This window comes from Micromys minutus (genome assembly GCF_963924665.1).
Source record: "Micromys minutus genome assembly, chromosome: 14".
NCBI lineage: Eukaryota > Metazoa > Chordata > Mammalia > Rodentia > Muridae > Micromys > Micromys minutus.
Genome location: NC_137983.1, coordinates 2,741,286 through 2,764,929, shown reverse-complemented (window position 1 = coordinate 2,764,929; position 23,644 = coordinate 2,741,286). Strand labels below are relative to the sequence as shown.

Below are 23,644 nucleotides of genomic sequence, written 5' to 3'. Positions count from 1 at the left end.
AGCTTCACCTCCAGCCCCTCACAGTGACAACGTAGCTCCATGCTGGGTATGGAAATATCTACGTAAAACACTACAATATTTTAAGTGTTTAAATGTGGCACAAAGAACATATATGTAAATTATTTTTAAATACTAAAAGAACTTAGATGGAAAGATATAGTACTTGGCTCTGTCTCTGGAAATGCTGGCTAACTGGGGAAAGACGCTTATGGTTTAACTAGATGAAGAGCTTGCCACATACCCTTATCAGAATCAGGTAGAAAACGCTCTAATCTCTTCAAAAGGCAAACTTGATGAACATATTACAAACAGCTAAATATCCAAAAGTTCCACTTAGTTTAACTACAGATGAAAGAGAGAAACCAAGGAGATGCTGTCATACAGGATCCTGAAATAGGAGTGTTCAAGGGGAGATAAAACTGACTTGAATTTTCCTGAGGGTGAAGGCACTTAGGACATCCGTGGATCATTGAAATATCTGGACTTATTAAAATGCATTCCAGTTTATCAGCACCGTGACCATTTAAAATCACTCTGATGTGTATTCATTTCTGCAAACAGTACTTTGTCAAACGTCACACTTCCTCCTGTGTGTGAGGACTGCACACTCAGTCTTCCACTCTGTCTTTTGGGTCCACTCTCATATTGGGCCATAACTACCCACGAGGACTTACTGCTCACTTGCAAATTTATAAAGTTCCACATCTACAATATAGTTTCCTCCAAACCATCTCTCCATATAAAACTGGGATAGTAAGACTGCTGCTGAATTAGGACAAAATTCATAAGAAAATTAATTTCACAAAGAAGCACTTTACCTTGATACATGAGGTGAGGCTGACATTATCCACTTTTGTATTCTCAGGAACAACAGCAGTAGGTTTGCCGGGGAGCCTTTTAAAGAAAAACATGCAACCTTCCTCCAACCTTAGTTTTGTGGCTGGACCTCTTGTTCTTGAATGAAAAAACCCCATGCTAACTGGCCAGTAAACTTTAAGGGATTCTCTGCCTCCACCTTCTGTCTCACCGTAAGTGCCCCAGGATACTGATGCCCATGAGACTGTCAGACCTCATTTGGAGTCTGGGTATCCAAACTTCCCTCTCACGTGCATGGCAAGCATGTTTTCCACGGAATCATCTCCCATGCTATGGATTCTTACCAGCATTTCATGGTGTGTGAGAGATATAATCAGGAATTTCAACATGGTTTGCTCTACAAATAATTGTTCAGCTTGTGAATGTAGAAGGAAGAAAGACGCTGAAATTCTGACACAGAGGCTGAGACGGTGTCAGGTTCTGAGTGTTATATTGTCTACAGATTAATGTATTGTAAAATGCACACACTCTCACCATCATGATGGTGTAGTTTTCACTCTACCTACTAAACAGAAAGGCAAAAGTTGTCATTAACCAACTGTAGGAAACATGACTAGGGTGTGCTGAGGCTAATATTCTGTGACCCTATACGCTTTGGCGCCAGTTATGAAAAACCATCAAAGTAAATACTGATTGATATGTAAGCAATAAATATATAGAGAACTCTTCCTTTCCATTTCCCTGTACCTTTAAAATACAGAGAAAATAGGGTTAAAAGTTCCTACTATAATAAATGGTTGTTCAAAACTATCAGACACAGAAAGTGTCATCTTAGCCTGAATTGTTCTCCATAGAGAAATGTTAAAAGGATAGTATGATATCGCCACTGTGATAGTATTGTCTCTGGCCTGGGGATGCTGGCAGAACACGAAATGAGCAAACTCATCTGGAGCAGAAGCGAATGGGTTGGACTTGAACTTCATTCACTGTGGAGGAACATTCGTTCCTACCACAGGGAGGCACATTCTCTGGTGACTATCATGATAACATAGGCAAACATAAGAGACCCAAAGACCTTTAGAAAAAATATCCAGCTGACAGTGTGACAAAGCTCTGGCGATAAGGGTGTTACTCAATATCCTCTCACAAAGATGCTAAAGGCCCTCAGATCTAGCATTGTTCCCGAGCTCATGTGCAGTGCGGAGAGGTTTGGCATCAACTTCCACTGCCTGCTATGGCAAGAGCATCTGGAAAGACCCCCTTAGGCTATGCAAACTGAATTATCACTCCAGGAAGAAAAGCACGGACGAAGCTTGGGGACAGAGCATCAGTTCCGAGAGAGTAGTGCCTCACATGAAATATTTCTTAAATTTATTTCTACATATAAACCATTTAATGTCTCAACTTTCACCCGGTGGCAAAAGTCTGGCCTCAAAACAAACCAAAAAATTAAACAATTTTTGTTTACTTCCTTTACAGTAGAAAAAACTCCACTGTACACTCTTTGGCATTGTCCTTGGCCAGAGCAGAGCATTTGTCCCACCAACAAATGAGCTGAGAATGTGGCTGTTGGTAGACCCTGTGCTCCATGTGGGGCCTCTCTCAATCCTCATCACCACAGAGAAAACTCCGGGGCTGAAATAACTTAAAAGAAACTCACACAATTACAATAATATTTTACCTCATGCTTATAAGAAGAGGGTCATTTAGATCCCTCTACGCTATTCTCTGGATGGTTCTCTCCAAAGGCAAAGTTGGTATGAGAGAAGCTTTGGTGCCAGGTGCTGAAAGTCAAACTCTATGGTGTTTCTCCCACTGTTAGAATCCTGCTCAGACTCAGTGGACCTGCTAATGTTGTGTACTACGGAACAATGTGATTTTTCAACCTTCCTTCTACTTCGCCAGTTCTTTTTTTCTAGAAATTATGTCTTGTAGCATATAAACCAAGTATCACTCTACCTTTTGCTAATTAATAGAACTGAAGGGAAAAGGCACTGTCAGAGTAGCCCATATGGGGGCTTCTTACATAGAATGCTTAGATGTCAGTTTTCATTCTCCAACACTACCTACAAAACTCACATACCGTTCATTTTCTAAAAGGATCCTGAATGAGCCAGTAGTTTATTATGTCAAGATGATCACATTAAATGGAAGCCAACTATAAATAACCATAAGACAATATATGAATTATCAATTAAGTCCAAATTGAAAAATTATATAAAGGGAAAAGATCCAGATTGCCCTAAAGACGGTTAGGACTCAAAAAGGAATGAAAATAATAGAATACTCCATTTTTGCTATTTTTAAAGATATGCCATATTTTACGCACACTGACACATATAACACTATGTAGCCAATGATGATATATTTATAATAAAAACTGAAAGAAAAATTCTTTCAATAACAAAGTCAACTTGCTGTTTTATAACTAGAGAGGTCACATATCAAGGGATAGGTTAAAATCTTTATTTATAAAAAGACACTACACACATCAGTAGTTCATTATAAATAAACTAACATATTTCAGGGGATAGAATTTGAATTTGAAATTTCTTAGAAACAAATTCTTAAATTCTAAAAATGTTTGCAAGCAAATTAAGAAATGATATAAATACATTCATATTTGATTTCCTTATTTACTTTTGTAGTAGTAGTAACAAAACTCATTATAATTAGGATAGAATCAGCAATCAACTCACCCTTAATCTTACCTTATTATCCTGGAAAGAGGATTTTTTTTCAGGATGGATTTTAGCTGTCCTGGTGGTCTTACTTCACTGTGGTGCATTTTAAGAGTGTTATTTTAATATTCATATAAAACATTCATATTAAACAAATGCTTTGAATTTTTTCTTGTTTGATTTCCTAACTTATATTACATTAAAATTTAACCAAAAAATCCATTAATTTGTTATTTAACCATTTAATTATGTTTGGGGACACTTTCCTTACAACTTTTCTCCATGTGGAAGAAAGGGAAGAATTTAGTTCATAAAAATTTGCCCAACAAAACTAAACACAGATACAGACAGACAGACAGACAGACACACACACACACACACACACACACACACACACACACACAGAGAGAGAGAGAGAGAGAGAGAGAGAGAGAGAGAGAGAGAGAGACTACTACCTCTCCAGTATTTGTTTTGATAGCTACGCTGAATGACTTTTTTAAATCTATAGACACAATATAATTAGTACCATGACTCTAATTTTCATGGCTATGCCCCTAGAGCAGCATAGCACATAATCTTATAATACTTTGGACATATTTCACTAAGAATTTTCTACCAAAGAGGTTGGCTTGTTAACCATCAAATAGATTCCTATTGCTGCTAGAACTCTTCAAAACCCATCACAGCTTTCATAATGTTCAAGATGATCCTTCGTAGCTCAAGCATGAATACATCCTGAATCCACAATCTGCCCATTTTTATGTTAAACACAAAATTCTATGAACTTAATAAAATAATAACAAGAGCAAAGAACAATAAAACTTAACAGACACTTGAAGTTTTACTCTGGAACAGTTTAGAATTCCTAGTGGTTGTTAACATGCAAATTTTGCAAGAATTCTTTGAACAGTTTTAATACTGAAAAATTTTGAATCGTCACTTTTGACATTAGCTTTGATGATTTAGGGAATTTTCAAACATGGAGTCACTAAGCTATTTAATAATGTTTAGAATATGTTTTCTTGATACTTAGCCCAATAAAGACAATATGGTTTTCCTCTCTTGGCGGTAGTAAATAATCTTAATGAGCACAGAATTACTTTGAAATATAACTTTTAATTTTCTACCAAACTGGTGTCTACCCTAGCATCCTGGACAGGAATGGATGGGCTTTACCTCTGTTCATGTCCAATTGATGTGGAAGACAAACACACCTTTTGTAGAGAGATAAGTAACAGTCACACTGTTGACTGGCTCTCTACATTCAGATACTCTACTGAGAGTCAAAGGATGACTGTGAAAAACAGATCATGTGAACAGATGGCTGATGGATGAAGCATTCTGGAAGATATGGGTGTCTTGTTTTCTATGAAATATACTACATCTGACAAAAAGGTCCTTTACATGTAAAGCTGGTTTTAAAGGAAGAGAGAAATTGGTTGACATTCTGTAGTAATAACTGGCTACTGAAAATCATCCCAAAATTAGGTAAGCTGTCAGACAAGATGAATGCATGAAATGATAACCACTAGTGTGGGTCTTAGTTCATAAACTGAATTTAGTAAGGCTTTGAAAAGCCAAAGGAATTCTAAATGTACTTCAATGTGCAGAGGTAATCCCAGTGGGATTTTTTTTCCCAAACTGCAGAGCTGCTTTTTAATATGGTGGGTGAATATAATGTTCATGTTCATGTGAACTACAATTGTGGAGATCAGGTGTGGCGGTAGTCCCAAGATGGTGCTTGGGACTCTGGTCAAGTCTTGTGACTAGCACCTGACTGCCTCCTGCACCCCCAGATTAGCCACTCCCACCGTGTGAGCTGCGCAGGCGCACCCATGACCTGAGATCAGGACAGATGACTCAGACCTATGAACTGCAGCCACGCAACATGGACTGAGGAGGTGGAGGTGAGAGAGGATAAAGGGACTGCACTTGGGGGTAGAGGGAAAAAGAGAAGGGGAGAGAGAGACAGAGAAGGGGTGACAAAAGATTTTAACTTGCATGCTCTAAAGTTCCTGAATAAACCGCTTTGAGAAGAACGCTGTGTCATTGCTCCTTTTCTGCTGGTCGGAGACGATAGCGACATGCATGAGCAAGTTTTCAAGATAAAATATATATTCATAATACTGTGGGACCTGTAGCACACAAGTCTTAAAGTACACCCCCAAAAATTGCTTCTTATCTTTGAATATCCTTGGTATTGATGTATTGTTAAACCTTACCAGGACAAAGGCCTCTCATCTTTAAAAAAGAAGACTTCTGAAAATAAAAACAAAAATGGGATTAAACAAGTATAGAAAAACATAGCATATAAAATGATCAAGCTCATTTTTAGTATCAATTTCTATGAGAACTATCTAGAGACTATTTGTAGGCAATAACTTTACAGAGAACTATTGCATTCCCTGTATATTTCAAATCAAAGATGACAGTAGTTTATCAAACAGTAATGCCTAAATTAATTACCCATACACAATTGCGATGATCCTAAATAAACTTCCTCAGACTGATAGAAAGCCCAATCTTTAGGAGAATAAGTATAATCAATTGTGATACTTTTTAACTCTAGGCTAATGGTTCTGAAAACAAATATAGATTGAGTCTACTGGCACACAGTGTGAGTCCCAACACTTAGGAAGCAAAAGCAGATGGATCACTGTGATTTCCTGGACAAACATAGCTACATATTAAGTGAGACCATGTCTCAACTCCACCTTGAAAAAGGAAACCCCAGAGCTGAGCTGCAGGCTGTCCCCTGAGTGTCTCTCTCTGGCCACAATTAAACCCAACTTCAGCAGACCTGCTGCACCAGGAACATTCACATTAGACTTCTTCTCTTGGAATCTGCTGCCCAGTTTTTCTGAGACATACACTGTCCCCTGATTTCCAATGACTAGGCAAAGCTCAGAACTGCTGCACCAGAAACACCCAGGGATAACCTTTGGCTAAAGGCCAACATAAAAACACAAGAGCCAAGTCAATATGACACATGCAGAGCCCAGCTATCCTACTACAGCAAGCCCCAGATACGCTAATACAAACAAAGCACACATACACACACACACACAAAAAGGACTTTGGATCCAATCTTATGATGATAGAGTAATTTAGGTGGGGATATTAATAAATCCCTTAAAATATACAAGAAAATACAATCAAGCAAGTGAAGAAAATGAATTTATTCAATACCTGCAAAAAATAAAAGAAGCAATAAAGAAAACACAAATTTAGGGAATCAGAGAGATGGAAAACCTAGGAGAAAGAACAGGAACAGACACACAGCATACATGATAAAGAGTTGGAAGAGATGATGTCAGGGATAGATGATACAATAGAAGAAACTAATACATCAACCAAAGAAAATGTTAAACCTAAAAATACCGACTCAAAATATTCAGGTAATCTGGAAGACTGTGAAAATCCTACTAAGAATAATAGGAATTCACAAAAGTGAAGCGAGTACTAGATCCAGAGATGAGAAAATATTTTCAACACATATAAGAAAATGTACCCAACATAAAGAAAAAATGTCTATAAACATAGAATAAGCTTACAGAGAACACCAATTATTATGTGCTCCACATAATAATCTTGGTTCCACAAACATGAGAATGACAGGAATTAAAAATCATTGGTTATTAATATCTCTCAACAACAGTGAACTTGTCTTCCCCAATAAAAAGACACAGGCTGACAGTAGGGATGTAGAAACAGAACCAAACCTAAGAAAATTAGGAGTAGAATGAGAAGATTCCCAGATTAAAGGCCCAGAAAATATCTTCATAAACATCACAGAAGAAAACTTCCCTAACTTAAAGAACAAAGATGCCTATATACATATAAGAAGTTTACAGTACAGCAAATAGATTATTACACCAGAAAGAAAATCCTTCAGCCACGTAATAATCAAAACACTAAATGTGGAGAACAAAGAGACTATGAAAAGCCACAAGGAGAAAAAGGCAAGTAACATATTATGTTTAATGGCAGACCAGTCAGAATTACACCCAACTTCTCAACAGAGAATTAAAAGCCAGAAGGGCTTTAGAGATGTCTTCCAGACCCTTACAAAACCCAACTGTCAGCCCGGACTACAATATTTACAAACTTTTCAATCGACATAGATGGAGAAAAAAGATATTCCATGATAAAACCAAATGCAAACATTTTTTTTCTAGTAATCCATCACTACAGAGGACACTAAAAGCAAAACTACAACACAAAGAGAGTAACTAACCAAAGAAAACACAAGAAATTAATCATCTCACAGCAAAACCAATAGGAGAGAAACACAGGCAAACCAACATCAAAATAACAAGAACAAAGAATCGTGACACACTGGTATCTCTCAGCATCAATGGATTCACTTACCAAATATGAAGACACAGTCTAACAGAGTGGTTGTAGAAACAGAATCCATCATTTTATTGCATATAAAACACATCTCAGCCACAAAGATAAACACTGCCACAGATTAAAGAGCTGAACAAAAGCATTGAAAGCAAATGGCATCAAGATCCTAGCTGGAGGAGCCAATCTAATATCAAATAAAATACACTTTCTCTAAAAGTAACCAAAGAGATGGGGAAAGACACTGCATACTAAACAAAGACAATCCACCAAGATAATGTCTCAGTTATGACCATCAATACTGAGGTACCAGAGCATCCTCATTCAGAAAGAAACATTACTAAAGCTTAAATCACACATCAATCTTCACACATTAATAGTAGGGGGCATCAACTCCCCACTATCACCAATGGACAGGTCACCAAAAGAGAAACTCAACAGAAAAATAATGTAACTCATACATGTCATGAATCAAATGGATTTAACAGATATCTACAGAACCTTTCATACAAACACAAAACCATGTATTGTCTCAGTCCCTCATGGAACCTTATCCAAAACTGACCAGGTACAGATACAGATCTGCATCTACAGATACAAGAACATTAATAAAACCCCTTGCATCTTGTAAGCCCGCCATAAATTAAAACTTGATTGCATCAACAACAGAAACAACAGAAAGCCTACAATCTCATGGAAACTACATAACTCTTTGCTGAATGACCACTGGTGAAAGAAGAAATAAAAAAACTTTCTAGAATAACATGAAAATCAATGCACAGAGTATCCAAACTTATGGGACACAATAAAAGCAGTGCAAACACGGAAGTTCATAGCACTATGTCCCTTCAAAGAAATTGGAGAGATCTCATATAAGCAATTTAACAGCACATTTACAATCTGAAGAAAAAAAAATGGAAGCAAACACACTCAAGAGGAGTAGAGGGCAGAAATACTCAAATGTAGAAACAAAAAAACAACACAAAGAATCATCAAAACTGAGAGCTGCTTAATCAGTAACAACTCTGAGATCCCATTTTATACCCATCACAGAAGCAAAGGTGAAAACTCAAGTGAACGCACACGCTGGCAAAGATGAAGAGCAAAGGGAACACTCCATCACTGGTGGGAATGAAAGCTTGTTCCACCACTTTGGGCATCATTTTGTTGATTTCTCAGAAAACTGAGAATAGTTCTACCTTAAGACCTTGCTATAACACTCCTGGGCATATACACAAATGATGTCTCACTATACCAAAGGGCCACTTGTTCAACTATGTTCATAGCAGCTTTTTTCATAATAGTCAGGAACTGGAAATAACCCAGATGTCCCTCAGCTGAAGAATGGATCAAGAAATTGCTGTACACCCACACAGTGGAATACTATTCAGGTATGAAAAACAAAGATAACATAAAATTTGCAGGCAAACAGATGGAACTTGAGGATATCATCTCAAGACACAACAGTAAATCATGGTATTTATTCACTTATTAACAGTTATTGGTCAAAAATACAGCTTCCACGCTGCACTACACAGGTTCAGAGGAGGTAAACAGGGAGGAAAGCACAGGGGAGGTGCCGGCATCTCACTTGAAAGAGGGAATGAAATGGTCATAACAGGCAGGTTGAGGGAGTGAACTGGGTGGGAGAGGAGATAGTGAGAGTAATGCACGTTGTTCAGGATCAGGTGTGGGGAGAAAGAGATAGTTTGATGGCCATGAAAATGAAGGGAAATCAGCAATGGACAGGGGTGAAGAGGGGCGGCATCTCCGATGAGACAGAGACCTGGAATAAAGAAGCCACCCAAGAAACAATTGGGATGACCTCAGCTTTGAGTCACTACATTGGGAATATCAAACCCAAGGTATATTTGTCTACGAAACAAGCAAACAAAAACCAAAATCATCCAGCCACAGGAGATAGACCAAGACCTGCACGAATGGCCAACCATAAGCAGACCAAATTGAGACCCGTGTCCTGAGCAAGTACAATGCCATGACATTATTAATGACACTCTGTTATGTTTGGCAAAGGAGAAACTTGTCATCTGAGAGGCTCCATCGGCAGCTGCAGATATGGACGCCCACAGCCAAACAGTGGATGGGGCTTGGGGATTCTTATGGAAGAACAGGAGGATAAACTGAGGACCCAAAATGAGATAGCAACTCCACAGAAATACCCACAGAGTGAATTAATAAGGACCCTTGAGGCTCTCAGGGTGTGAATCACCAACCAAAGAGCACACATGAGCTGGACCTAGGCCTCCCTGCACCTATGTAGCAGATGTGCAGCTTGCTCTTCATGAGGGTCCTGAAGAACTGGAGCGAGGGCTGTCCCAAACGCTTTCGCCTGTCTGTGGGATATGTTGTACTAGCTGAGCTGACTTGTCTGGCCTCAATGGGAAAGGAAGTACCTGGCCTCACAGACTTGAAGTCAAAGGGTAGGGAGACACCCAAGGAGGCCCTACCCATTCAGAGGAGAAAAGGAGTGGAAGTTGGGGGAACGATTGTGAGAGGGGCATGATGGAAAGTCAGGCAGTGAGCTAGATTTAAATTGAGTAAGTAAAAAATTTTAATTAAATCAAAAAAGAAGACTATGTAGACCTGAGACATGGCTCAGCAGTTCAGCATACCTGGTGTTCTTCCAGAAGACTGGTGTTCAGTCCTCAGCACTGTCTCTAGAACACTTGCTCCAACTCTAGGGAAATGGCCTCCTCTGGCTTCACTAGTCACATGTGCACATGTTTTTCAAAATAAAAATGCATCTTTGAGAAGGACAAAAAGACAATATGGTATGGATATATGATGGAATTCTATTCAGCTGTTAAAAACAAAGATAATAATGAATCTTGCAGGAAAATGGATAGACCTTGAGAATATCTTCCTCAGTGATGTAACCCAGACCCAAGGGACAAGGACAGTGTGGATGTAGAGGTGTTAGCGATTAAGAACAGGATAACCAGACTATACTCAGAGCAAAAGAAGATCAACAGGAAGGAAGGATCAAAAGAGGATGCTTGTATCTAACTCACAACAAAGAATAAAATAGTTGCAGGAGGCAGATGGAAGGAGAGAACTGTACGGGAGTGGGTGTGGTCAGGGAAATGGGGTGTTTCAGTGGAGATGGCCAGGTGGCCATGAGACTATAGGGATAGCTGGAGATCACAGGGGTGGAGGCTGGGGTAAAGTTCACTTGATCATCACATTAGATGCTGAAAAAAAGCTTGATAAAATCTATCACCCCTTCATGTTAAAAGTATTAGAGACATCAGCAATAAAATTTGCATTCCTAAGAAAGCCTCTAGTGAACAACTTAAATGGAGAGAAAATTACCATTAGAGACTAAACAAGGCTGCCCACATACATAAGAGACCTCAAAAAAAATCTACCCCCAAAATGCCTACACCAAAGGTGAAAAACCCCTTTAGGAAAGTGGATAGATACTAAATTACAAAATTAACTGAAAAAAAAAAATCAGTTGCCCTTCCTTATACAATAAATAAAAGGGACAAGAAAAAATTCAGTGCAACAAAACTACCACAATACCCACAGATAATATAAAATACCATAGTATAAGTCTAATCTAGCTACTGAAAGAACTGTCTGTCAAAACCTTCATGTCTCTGAAAAAGAAATTGAAGAGGACATCTGAAGATGGAAACATCTCCTATGCTCATAGATCAGTAAGATTAACAAGTGAAATGGCCATCTTAAAATAGCATCTTCACATTCAATGCATTTCCCATCAAAATTCCAACACAATTATTTGTAAACCTTGAAAGAGTAATCTTACCTTCTTATCAAAAGAGAAACCCAGGAAAGCTAAAAAAAAAAAAAAAAAAAAAAAAAAAAAAAAAAAAAACCCAAGTATTTTCAATAATGGAATATTTACTGGATTCCACCTTCCTTGACATACCAGAGAAACCATCACGAAAGCTGCAGAGTATTAGTCAGGAAACAGACAAGTTGACCAGTGGAATCAAATCAAAGAACCAGAAATGAATTCACATACCTAACAACACTTGATTTTAACAAAGAAGGCAATACCATACAATGGGGGGGAAAAGCATCTTCAACAAATGGTACAGGACAAACTGGATGTCTGTATGAAGAAGGGTGCAAATAGGTCCATATTTCTTACCCTGCACAAAACAAGTTCACATGGACCAAAGACCTCAACATTAAACGAGACACACTAAATTTGCTAGAAGATAATGTGGCAAATATCCTTGCTACACTGGTACAGAGGACAATTTCCTAAACAGAACACCAATGTCTCAGGCTCTAAGATCAACACTTGATAAATGGGAAATTATGAACTGAAAAACTTCTGTAAGGCATAGGACACTATCATTAGGACAAAATGGAAGCCTACAACTTGGGAAAAGGTCTTCACTGTTCGTTCCTATACTTGAAAAAGAACTAATGTTCAAAATATATAAAGAACCTAAGAAGTCAGGCACCAAGAAGCCAGATTAAAAATGAGGCAAAGAGCTAAACAGAATTCCCAACAGAGGAATCCCAGAGGGTCGAGAAACACTTAATTTCTCAGTCTTTTGTCATCAGTGAAATACAAATCAGAAAAAGTCTAAGATTCCACCCTACACCAGACAGAATGGCTAAAATCAAAAACAAAACTGACAGTACATTCTGGCAAAGATATTGAGCATGGGAAACATGCCTCCACTGCTGGTGGGAGGGCACACTTTGACAGCAATAGCAATAGCAATATGACAGGTTTTTGTTTTTGTTTTTCTGAAAATTAGGAATAGCTTTAGCTTAAACCACACCTATACCAATCCTGGGCATATACCCAAAATATGTTCCACCGTACCACCCCAGGGACACTTCCTCTGTTGTGTCATAAAAGCTTTATTTGTACCAGCCAGAAACCAGAAACAATCTACATGTCCTGCAACTAAGAATGAATTAAGGAAGCAATATTCAGCTGTTAAAAACAGGATCTTCTAAAATTTGCCAGCAAATGGAAGGGATTTGAAAATGTCATTCAGAGGGGGTAACCTAAACTCAGAAATACAGACATGGTATGCACTCACTTAGCAGTGAGTACTCTATTAGCCATAAAGTACTGAACGATCGTGCTAAATTCCAATGACCTAAAGCAGCTGAATAATGAGGGCCCAAGGGAAGATGCCAGAGGCTCACTCAGAAGAGACAATCAGATGGACATCAGGATTCGATTTAGGGAGGGAAATTGTGGAAGATTGGGGGGGGGGCGACTAAGGTGTGCAGAAGGTGTAGGGTGGGAGCTGGGAAATATCAGTGGAAAGGCATCTCTCTGATCAAGCAAAGACCTGGGACTGTGGGGGCTCTTAGGAGTCTGTGGGGGTGAGCCCAGCTGAGACTAACAGCAGGTTATATGGATCCTTAAGTGGTCATCTTCTGTATCCAGGAGGGACTTCCACTGGAAGGAGGAGGACACCAACACACTCACAAAGACATCGACCCAACATTCATCCTACCTACAAGGTGTGCATGGGATTAACATGGCACAGATATTAAGGGAACAGCCAAGGAAAAACTGGCCCAATTTGAGACCCACCCTGTGGGAGAGAGCCAGTCTCTGACACCATTAGTGATATTCTGCTATCTGGGCTAACTCCTGTCAGAGGTCTAATCCAGCAGTGGATGGAAAGAGATGTACACACCCACAGACGAAAGCAGGTGGAGTTAGGGGAGTCTTGTAGAAGAGTTGGGGGAAGAAAATTGAACTCAAAGGAAGACAGTGTGATTGAGGGGTCAGGGACAGCACAAGAAAACATACAGAATCAACTGACCTGGGCCCATGAGGGCGCACAGAGCCTGAACCACCAATCAAAGAGCATGCGTGGGCTGCACATAGGACCCCCCCCCCCCATGCACATGTAATAGATATTCAGCTTGGTCTTCATGTGAGTTCCCTACAACCTGAAATGAAGACTTTCACATTCTGTTACCTGCATTTGGATTCCTTTATGCTAGCTTGGCTGCCTTGTCTGATCTAATGGGAGAGGAGCTGAGATCTCTACAATTATTTCACGTAGGGTAAGTAGGCCAGAGACTATAGACTATATTTATAGTCACTATGAATATCTTACCTTCCGCGAACCTGACACGCTTTGTTCTTCGTTCATGTGCTGCTCTTTTTGCACTGTGACATAGGTTTTAAAGTTTTCATAAGTATATTATTCATAAGAAAAACATTTAGCAAGTTTTAAGTTCTTTATAACTGAGCCCCTCAAATAGTACTTCTTTGATACAGGATCTCACTATGTAGCCTTGCTGGTCTGAACCCCACTCTGTGGACCATGTTGGCCTTCACTCACAAACATCTGTGTCTCCTATCTTCTGAGTTATAGAATGAAATGCATGGAACAACAGGCATAGCCAAACAATTTTGAATTCATTTTTCAGCAGTTGGCTGTGATTGTTGACTGATATTCTTCCCGCCTTGTCTCAAGAAAAAAAAAAAATGAGGAATAGTTACCTCTTAATTAAAACACAAACAAAAGCGCACCCACACGGGTGAACACACACACACACACACACACACACACTTTAAAAACATTAAAAACAATATTGGTTATGCTCAGGATAATATGGCTGTAGACTCTTACGGAAGACTAGGAGGGAAGATTCCCAGGCTGAAAGGAGATAGGATCTCCAGAGGATGACCAACAAAGTCAAATAACCTAGACCCTTGGGGCTCAGAGACTGAACCACCCACCAAAGCACATACAAGGGCTAGACTGACACCTCCCCTGCACATATGTAGCAGATGGGCAGCTTGGTCTTCATCTGGGTCCCAATCAACTGGGACAGGGCCAATCGAAAAAGCTGTTGCCTATACATGGGATATATCCTTCTCGCAGAGCTGCCTTGTCTGGCCTCAGAGAGCGAGAGAGGAGTTGTCTACCCTTGAAGTGCCAGGATGTGGGAATATAAAGGGGGTCTACAAGTGCTCAGAGGTGGAGAGGGGCATATGGTTTTATAAGAACAGCCTTTTTCAGAGCTAAACATTCACAGAAGTCAGGACACGATGTATAATGCTAAAGTACCAGAATCTGGGGAAAGGAATGAGCTACTTCTATATCCACTTTGAAAACTCCATCTGAATGTGAAAGAAAACCGACTTGAACTGTGGAGTCACCAAGGTTGCTGGGTAACTGTAGGGTAACGGTTGAGGGGGCATCTCCCAGCGAAAGGTAGCTTTCTGCTGAGTTGGACCTTTCAAAACTCAAACACATCATTAGGAAGCACTATTTGTTACCTGTGATTATATACTGTATAATTCTAAAGAAATGGCTTATGCTGTCTTTTTTAGGGTCAGAGGTTATAAAATCTCAGACATAGGGACTGTGGGTGTTTGTTCATGATAGAACACTTGCCAATGGCTTGTGGGCTCCTGAAATCAGTGACAAACACTTTCAAAATAAAAACTGCAGTGGAGCAGCGATTGATCTTGTGTCTCCTCTTCGGCTTGTTTAATGACTCAGGACGTGACCTATGTATGGTCCCTGCTACATGCTGTACTTTTGGTGCGTTGGGATGGTCTCTTTTCCAGCTCACACTTCACATGTGTCTCTAAGTCTCTGGCTGTCTTCCTGTCGTTTTAATATTCCTGGCTTAAGCCATTGTCAGTATCAAGAACAGCACTAAGACCGTTGTGTCTGGGATTGCCTGTGAATTTGCATACACTGCTTTTAAAAATTCTACCATTTCAGGTTTATCTTCGAGTATTGCAAGGGCGCCAGGCCATACTGTAAAGGAAAAAATATTACATTTTACAAAAGGACACGTGTCTCAACTGAAAGTTCATCATAGATGTTGGGAACATAAATACACACTGTCAAGAGTCACAGGCATCATTTTTCATACATGTGCTGGACATTCCCACACAGCTGTCTTCTTCCTTCCGACACATCTGTTCATTATACACCACTGCCTATGAACACCTCTCCCAGAACTCTCCCTGACATTCAATGGTTCCAGTCTTCTTGGCTCCATGGAGTAGGGCCTCCATTGTCACAACCCTGAAACAGAGAAGTTTGGTATGCCCCTGTTGTCGGAGTGTGCTCAAGAGAGGTCTGGAGCAGACTATCTCAATCTGCATTTCAAATATATTTCTTTGCTTTTCTAAACTAAGAATTATCTCACGAGCTCAACAGCACCTCCTATGTACATAACTTTTTAAAAATTAAGTAATTTTTGCATATTTTCTCCAGTGATCAAATTTCCTAATTTGTCTGTCACCACTCTCGTTTTCTAGTCTACCCTCTCCCTGAGCCACACCCACATCTTTACCATATCGGCGCAGGCCATTTCTATTTATCCTACAATCATTTGACTTGGGGTGAATTTATTTTTTTATTGTCTGTCTATGTGTGATGTATGTGGCCTTAAATCCTTTATTCTTGAATTTTAAAATCAAGGCCAATTCTGAGACACAATATACTATGCTGTGTTTTTTTGTACTAACTATGAAAAAATACAAAAAACATATTTAAAGCAAAAAGCATCTCTGAGCGGAGTCACTGAGAATGCTTGAGCTTCTCCATGTAGAAAGTCGATCTGAGCGTCACTGCTAGAAGTGCACTGGGATGAAGTTGAATGATCTTGACCTCCGTCCTGACTTAAATATCTACGTTGTACTCAAGGAGCATTTTGACAGTGTTTATATTGCCCCTCGAAATAGCATGATGCAAGGCTGTACTCCCACTGGAATCCATCAGTTTTGGATCTGCATTATGCCTAAGCAATATAGTAACACAACCCTCATTGTCTAGCTGGGCCGCCTGTGGAAATTGTACAAAGAAATACATCTTCAATTCATGGAAGCCAAGAGAGACATTGCTACCATCCACTGAATAGTTTTCCTTAAATCAGACATAGTTCTCAGTTATATTATTCCTCTGTTTTGACAGAAGGTCTTCTTAAGTACCCCAGACTTGCCTAATTTTATAATCTCCCCACCACATCTCTTTCAAAGTGGTCGAATTTAAGGGTTCTGCCAACACAATGCTTAGACAGTCTAAGCATCCGGGTCTGTGCTGGTTGGCTGTGTCGTACAGAGACTGGTTGGTTGGTTACTTTTTGTTCTTTTTGCCAATTTGACACAGGCTTAATACACATGGAAAGATCCTCCCTTGAGGAATTGTCCCCACCAGACTGGCCTATGGGCAAATATGTGAAACATTGTATTTTTGTTTTGTGTTTTGATTTTTGATTTTGATAGAAATAGGAAAGCCCAGGGTCTTGAGTTGGGGCATGCCTGGGGAGAAAGTCTCAGTTGTATAAAAAATGCTGAGCAAGCCTTGGTAAAAGCCATGGAACAGCTGAATTCTCCCCTGATCTCTAGTTTAGCTCGTCCCTCCAGTTCCTGGTTTGCGCTCCTGCCCAGGTTTCCCTTGAGGGGGAACTGTGATGTGTGAATGTGAGCCAGATAAGCATTTCTTCCCCTGAGCTGGTTTTCTCAAGTGTTTTATCACAGCAACAGAAACCAAACAAGGACAAGATCTAATCTACTTCATACCAAAACAGATGGCCAAGCGCTATCTTAATCCAGGGCGTGCAGCCTTCATCATCCCGGATGTTAACGTTAGAGTTATTTTCTAATAGCAGTATCACTATATCTGGCTGATGTGGGCACAGGCATAATGTAATGCAGTCCCAAAAATTGAAAGGACATTTAGGGACATCTTTGAATGCTAAAGAAGAGCCCCATCACCTGTAATCACTACATAGTATAAAGTTAATTTCCTTCTGATGTGAGAAAATAACTGAAATTTCCTTATTTATTTATGGCTACTCAAACGTTCGTTTGCTGCGCTAAGGATAATGTGCATGTCTGCCCCATTTAAGGCAGGAGCTCTATCAGGACCTTCATCCCTGCTCAAAGCAGCCTGTGTGAATCACAGAAAAGTTCCCAGTCTATTGATTCAGCTTGAATTTAAATCCTACTCTAACATCTGGTACCATCTAGTTACTACTTGGGATTTCTATGAGCTCCATGGCTGCATCCCCATCCAAAGGATGGAGATTAAACATAGTAGCTGTCTTTTTTTTTTTTTTTTTTTTTTTTTTTTTTTGTAGTCCGGGTCCTTTATTTCTCTTTGTACATTAGGCCATGAATTCATAGGGAATGGGCTCCAGCAGCTCAGGCTCTTTTCCATTAGTCCTCACAAAGTGGGCTTCTCTGGGTGGTGCAGGCTGGCGCTTCAGCTGAACCCAGGTGCCCTTCTCCTTGGCTTCCTTTTTCTTCTGATCGTTCTCCTTCACCCGCTTCAGGAAGCTGTCTCTGCTCTTTGAGTGCTTGATGTGCTCAATCCGCACATTGATCCTCTTGGCCAGAATCTTGCCCTTAACTTGCTTGTTTACAATGATGCCCACAGCATGCTGGGTGACATTGTAGACTCTTCCAGTTTTTCCATGGTAACACTTATGGGGCATTCCTTTTTGAACAGTGCCCATTCCCTTGATGTCTACAATATCACCCTTCTTGTAGATTCGCATGTATGTAGCCAAAGGAACAACTCCATGTTTCCTAAAAGGCCTAGAGAACATATAGCGAGTGCCTCTCCTCTTTCCTTTTGTGTTCGTCATGTTGGCGAGTTAACTGGAAGATGGCTGCCGGGGCCGAAAGCCATAGTAGCTGTCTTACACGGGGCTGCTGAGATGCTTCTGTTAGGACGGACAAGAGCCCTGTCAGAACATTACAAACATTTACAGCTCCTGAGCACTCAGCCTTTGCTGGTCATGACAGTGATTTCTCTCCCTAATGATAACAAACATAGCATTTCAGTGAAGAGAAAATGGATTCTCAACCACAGTACACATACAAAAATTTAATATTCAAAGAAGTTTACATTTATTTTTTTAAAAAACCTCTCTTTACCAACCAGGTCTTGAACTTGAGAGTCCTCCAAACTCATCGTCAGGAGTGACCAGGGACATTGCGGTTACCTTCCTTCTAATTCACATTTAGCCTCTCTAACATTGGAATGTCATTTATCATTTCCTGTTTTACAACTACAATTAGCAGTATTTTGAAGTTTGTCACTCTACAAAGAAAAAGGCTCTGTATCATGCAACCCATTGTGCCCTAAATTAAACAAAACATGGCTCAGTCCACAGGTCAGTGGCACTTACCCAGTTCACTTGTACCTATTTACATTTTTAACGACGAAAACCCAAACCCTCAGCCATCAATACTTTGATTCATTTTCATCCTCACACTTCACTTTTTAATGCCCATGAGTAATGTTTCTATACTTGGTACCAGCAGGAGCACAACTCATCCTTGGGTGGCACAGGATCCACAGTACTTCAGGCACTAAATGGTGACAAAGCAGGACCTCGTGCGTGCTTTGCCGTGTAATGCTCAATGTGTCCCTGGACCCACACTGGGTAAATATCCCTGCAAGGTGGTAACCTATGGCATCCGAGCTCCCTTGCTTGAGACTCAAAGCTTTAAGCCAAATGAAACTAGGGCCCCAAAGATCATGACTCATTTCATTTAATATTTCTATTTATAGAATGTAAGGAAGCTTGACTGGGCAGAGAAACAACTTTGAAGAGTGGGAAGATCGTGAGAGATAGAAGGGCATCTATCCCACACTCTAGACATCTAAGTTCTGCATGGGGAAAACATGGACTGACAGAGCGAAAAAGGACAGGTGGACAACTCAGTGTTTTAAAGAAAACATCCAATAAGCAAAAGAATATTTTGAAATTATAAGTTATAGTTTATTTTTCTATTATTTATAGGAAGCTCCAACTTAAAGACTAATTATCCCCTAAGATTTACAAAGTGACCAAGAAGCAGGTGAACTATGGAAAATCTACTGCTGTGTCATTGATTCCCCTTCATATCCACTACTACGTGAAACTAGGAAATACGAACGAGGGGCCGGGCTGGTTGGTGAAACTCAGTTGGAAAACACTTGCCCTGTAGTGTGACTGCAAATAGGGGCTAAGGGGATCCCCAAAGCTTACTTGCCTGCAAGTCTGAGAATCAGTGTGCTCCAAAACTGTATCACAAATGCACCAGCGATTTGGGTGAGTGAACATGGCTCCAAAACTTTGGGACCATAGGGTAGAAACCACAGAGAACCCTGATGGCCTGTGTTCAGTCCCTAGAACCCACGATGTGTCAGAACACAACTGTCAAGTGGTATTGTCCTCCAACCACCACACACTTTTCCTACATGTGTGGGACACAGGAAAGTGAGAGGAAGACACTGCCAGTCTCTCCTTCACATGTGTATCAGTGCACACACAACATATACACAAGCCGAATGTGGGGGATCACGGTCTTATTCCAGTGCAAAATGTCGATCCATTAGCAAAGAGGTCATATTGATCTAATATTCCTTAGTGATTTTTTACATTAAAATTAAGTTTATCTTATAATAAATTTTCTAGTGTTGTATATTAGGATTAATGGCCTACATATTAAGAAAATCTAGACAGGTGGCTTGGCAGTTAGCAGCTCTAGTTTTGTCCTGTAGAGCACTCCGTTTTGGTTGCTAGGACCCACATGGCAGCTCACAACTGTCTATAACTCCAGTTCCAGGGGATCCAGCCCAGCTTCTGTGATGCATGGTGCAAAGAAAATACATATAAGTAAAACACCCGTGTGTGTGTGTGTGTCTATTTGTGTCTCTACAAAATTTAAGTGTGAACATAAAAATAAAGTGATATAGTTTCATTAAGGCCTAGGAGATGCTGTTACACGGTGGGCAGGTCTCATACACCTAAGAGCATTTAGCGGGTATAAAGCACAGGGGTCCCCAGTGAAAATGAGCCTAAGTATGACCTCTTCCCTCTCTCAGAATGTAGTCCTGGAAGGTGATTTTTCTTTATACTTAACCCTGAGTCCAACTTGGCCTTGGGTCCCAAACAGTTCCCAGCCCCCTCCGTCCACCCCATCACCTCTGTCGAGCCCCATAATCATCGACATGATGTTGACTGGAGTGGATCAGTCTCTCCATCTTATCCAAGTCACCCACACTGGCCGCTCTGTGTAAGCGACTGACCGGGTCATACCCGATCCTTTAGAGGCAAAATGTCTTCTTTTTTCGAGGATACAAGCATCCAGAGATCAAACATGAACGCCATAAGCGGGTTTACCAGCATTTCCTCCTGGGGACACATAATGTTTGGCCATCATAGCTGAGATCTTCCTCCATTATTGAGACCTAGTGCCACCCAGGACCTTCTTTCCCCCTATTCCTTCCCCTGTAGCTGATCACTGCCTCCCAAATTCTACAATAAAAGTTTTCTTCAAAAGGCAAGACTTCTCACAAAAGAGTAAGAGACTCCTGACAAGTCAGTATAAACTGAACTATACTTGAGAACCTAGCAACAGTTCAGTGACATCACTGACATTCTGTGAGCACACAATATATATATATATATATATATATATATATATATATATATATGTGTGTGTGTGTGTGTGTGTGTGTGTGTGTGTGTGTGTGTATGTATATTATATGTATGTATATGTGTATGTATATGTGTATGTGTAGGTATGTGTATGTGTATATGTATATGTATATATATATAAGATTTTTTTTAACCGGAACTCTGTTGATGGTATTCAAGAGAGTATGGATGGCTCCCTAGGCCCCTTCTGTTATTATTGGGGTCAGAGATAAAAACTGTGATGGAGATGCTCAGTGTTTGGGGCCAAGTTGGGATGGTGACTCCTCAGCATCTGAGGGCCTCTCTCTCTTGCTCTTAGTGTCTTTTCTGAGAGGAGGGTGGTCCAGGTTTTCTTACTCCTTGTAGGCCATGTAGCCCACCACCCTGCTGCTGTAGCCGTATTCATTGTCATAGAGGAAATGAGCTTCACAGAGTTGGTATTGAGAGCAATGCCAGCTCCAGCATCAAAGGTGGAAGAGTGGGAGTTGCTGTTGAAGTTGCAGGAGACAACCTGGTCCTCAGTGTAGTCCAGGATGCTCTTTAGTGGGCCCTCAGCTGCCTGCTTCACCACCTTCTTGATGTCATCATACTTGGCAGGTTTCTCCAGGTGGCATGTCAGATCCACAACAGATACATGGGGGTAGGAACACAGAAGGCCATGCCAGTGAGCTTCCCATTCAGCTCTGGGATGACCTTGGCAGCACCAGTGGATGCAGGGATGATATTCTGGGCTGCCCCACGGCCATCACGCCACAGCTTTCCAGAGGGGCCATCCACAGTCTTTTGAGTGGCAGTGATGGCATGAACTGTGGTCATGAGCCCTTCCACAATGCTAATGTTGTCATGGATGACCTTAGCCAGGGGGGCTAAACAGTTGGTGGTGCAGGATGCATTGCTGACAGTCTTGAGGGAGTTGTCATATTTCTCATGGTTCACACTCATTGCAAACATGGGGGCATCGGCCGAAGGGGCAGAGATGATGACCCTTTTGGCCTCACCCTTCAAGTGGGCCCCGGCCTTCTCCATGGTGGTGAAGACACCAGTAGATTCCACAACATACTCAGCACCAGCATCACCCCATTTGATGTTAGCGGGATCCTGCTCCTGGAAGATGGTGATGGGCTTCCCATTGATGACAAGCTTCCCATTCTCAGCCTTGACTGTGCCATTGAATTTGCCATGGGTAGAGCCATAATGGAACATGTAGACCATGTAGTTGAAGTCAATGAAGGGGTCACTGATGGCAACAATCTCCACTTTTCCAGATCCAGAGCTGACGGCAGCCCTGGTAACCAGGTGCCCAATACGGCCAAATCTGTTCACACTAACTTTCACAATCTTGTCTAAGGGACGAGGCTGGCACTGCATGGGAAGATGTGGCTGTCTCTGGAACAGGGAGGAGCAGAGACTCAGAGGCTGGACCCTATGCCTATGCTCTATGCATCCCTGCCTCAGACTCCAGAGGCAGGAGCTCACTGTCCTCGGGGAATGTGCAAAGCACTGACAATTTTGACTCTGCAGTAGATCTACCTGCATGGCCTTTAAAGGGAATACTGAGGAGTTTTAGGTGATGGTTCAGATCTTTTGCAGCCCTGCAGCCTGGGCAGTATGTGGCCCTAAGACTGGCCTGGTGGTGTAATCAATAAATCAGTCAGTCAATAAATCATCCTGAGTTAGTAAACCCAGACCCAATACCACAAGTACTTCATGTGTTTTATTTTTAATGTATACAATGGAAGGACTGTATTGTGTGACTCCATATAAGAAACATTGGCTAGCCACCCAGGAAACATGAGTCAGTACAATGGATTCACATAGTCATTTTGAATCGAAGGAAGATCATTGTAACTGCATTTTCCAATATAATTTGCAATGGTTAGAATTAGCATGGTCTCCTAAACTTCTGTATTGAACCACAAATAAGTAGGCATAATTTATTCACTGGAACTAGATCTGAAAAAGCGTACAAACTCCTCCACCTCCATCTTCACAGTCACATCTGCTTCCCTCCATTACCGTGCTGGATTCCTCTCAGCTTCCGTGTCATTTCCAGGGGCGTCTCAAGGCAGGTCTGTCTGTCTGCTCCCTTGAGAGAATGTGAACAAGCCCGATCCCCCCAAGTCCATTCTGTCCTCTGGAAATGTGGTTCATTATGGCAGAAGAAGTAAAAAGACCAGTGGGATTCTGAGAACCGAAACTCTGGTTTCCTTGCACCATAAACTACAGGCAACGCTGTATGTTCTGTAGGCACCAAGTTAACTCCAAGACTTTGTACTTGCCTGGTCTTTTGTCACTTATCTTCACTGCTGTCCTGGCGTTTACATAAGGCGGAGTTATCATCTTATAGAAATGTAGTTTTAGAGAGGTCA

At 40.8% G+C, this 23,644-nt stretch overlaps 1 protein-coding gene and 1 pseudogene across 2 annotated transcripts; both read right to left on the bottom strand.

Annotated features, from left to right (window-relative positions):
- Positions 1–17,938: 17,938 nt before the first annotated feature.
- On the bottom strand, positions 17,939–18,479 carry LOC308429850 (large ribosomal subunit protein eL21). Its single transcript, XM_080928872.1, has one exon. The coding sequence runs from the start codon at positions 18,447–18,449 to the stop codon at positions 17,967–17,969; it is 483 nt and encodes a 160-aa protein (XP_080784998.1). The 5' UTR covers positions 18,450–18,479; the 3' UTR covers positions 17,939–17,966.
- A 3,149-nt stretch (positions 18,480–21,628) lies between these two features.
- Positions 21,629–22,604, bottom strand: LOC308429672 (glyceraldehyde-3-phosphate dehydrogenase-like; annotated as a pseudogene). Its single transcript has one exon. The product of its transcript is annotated as a glyceraldehyde-3-phosphate dehydrogenase-like (transcript).
- Positions 22,605–23,644: the final 1,040 nt, after the last annotated feature.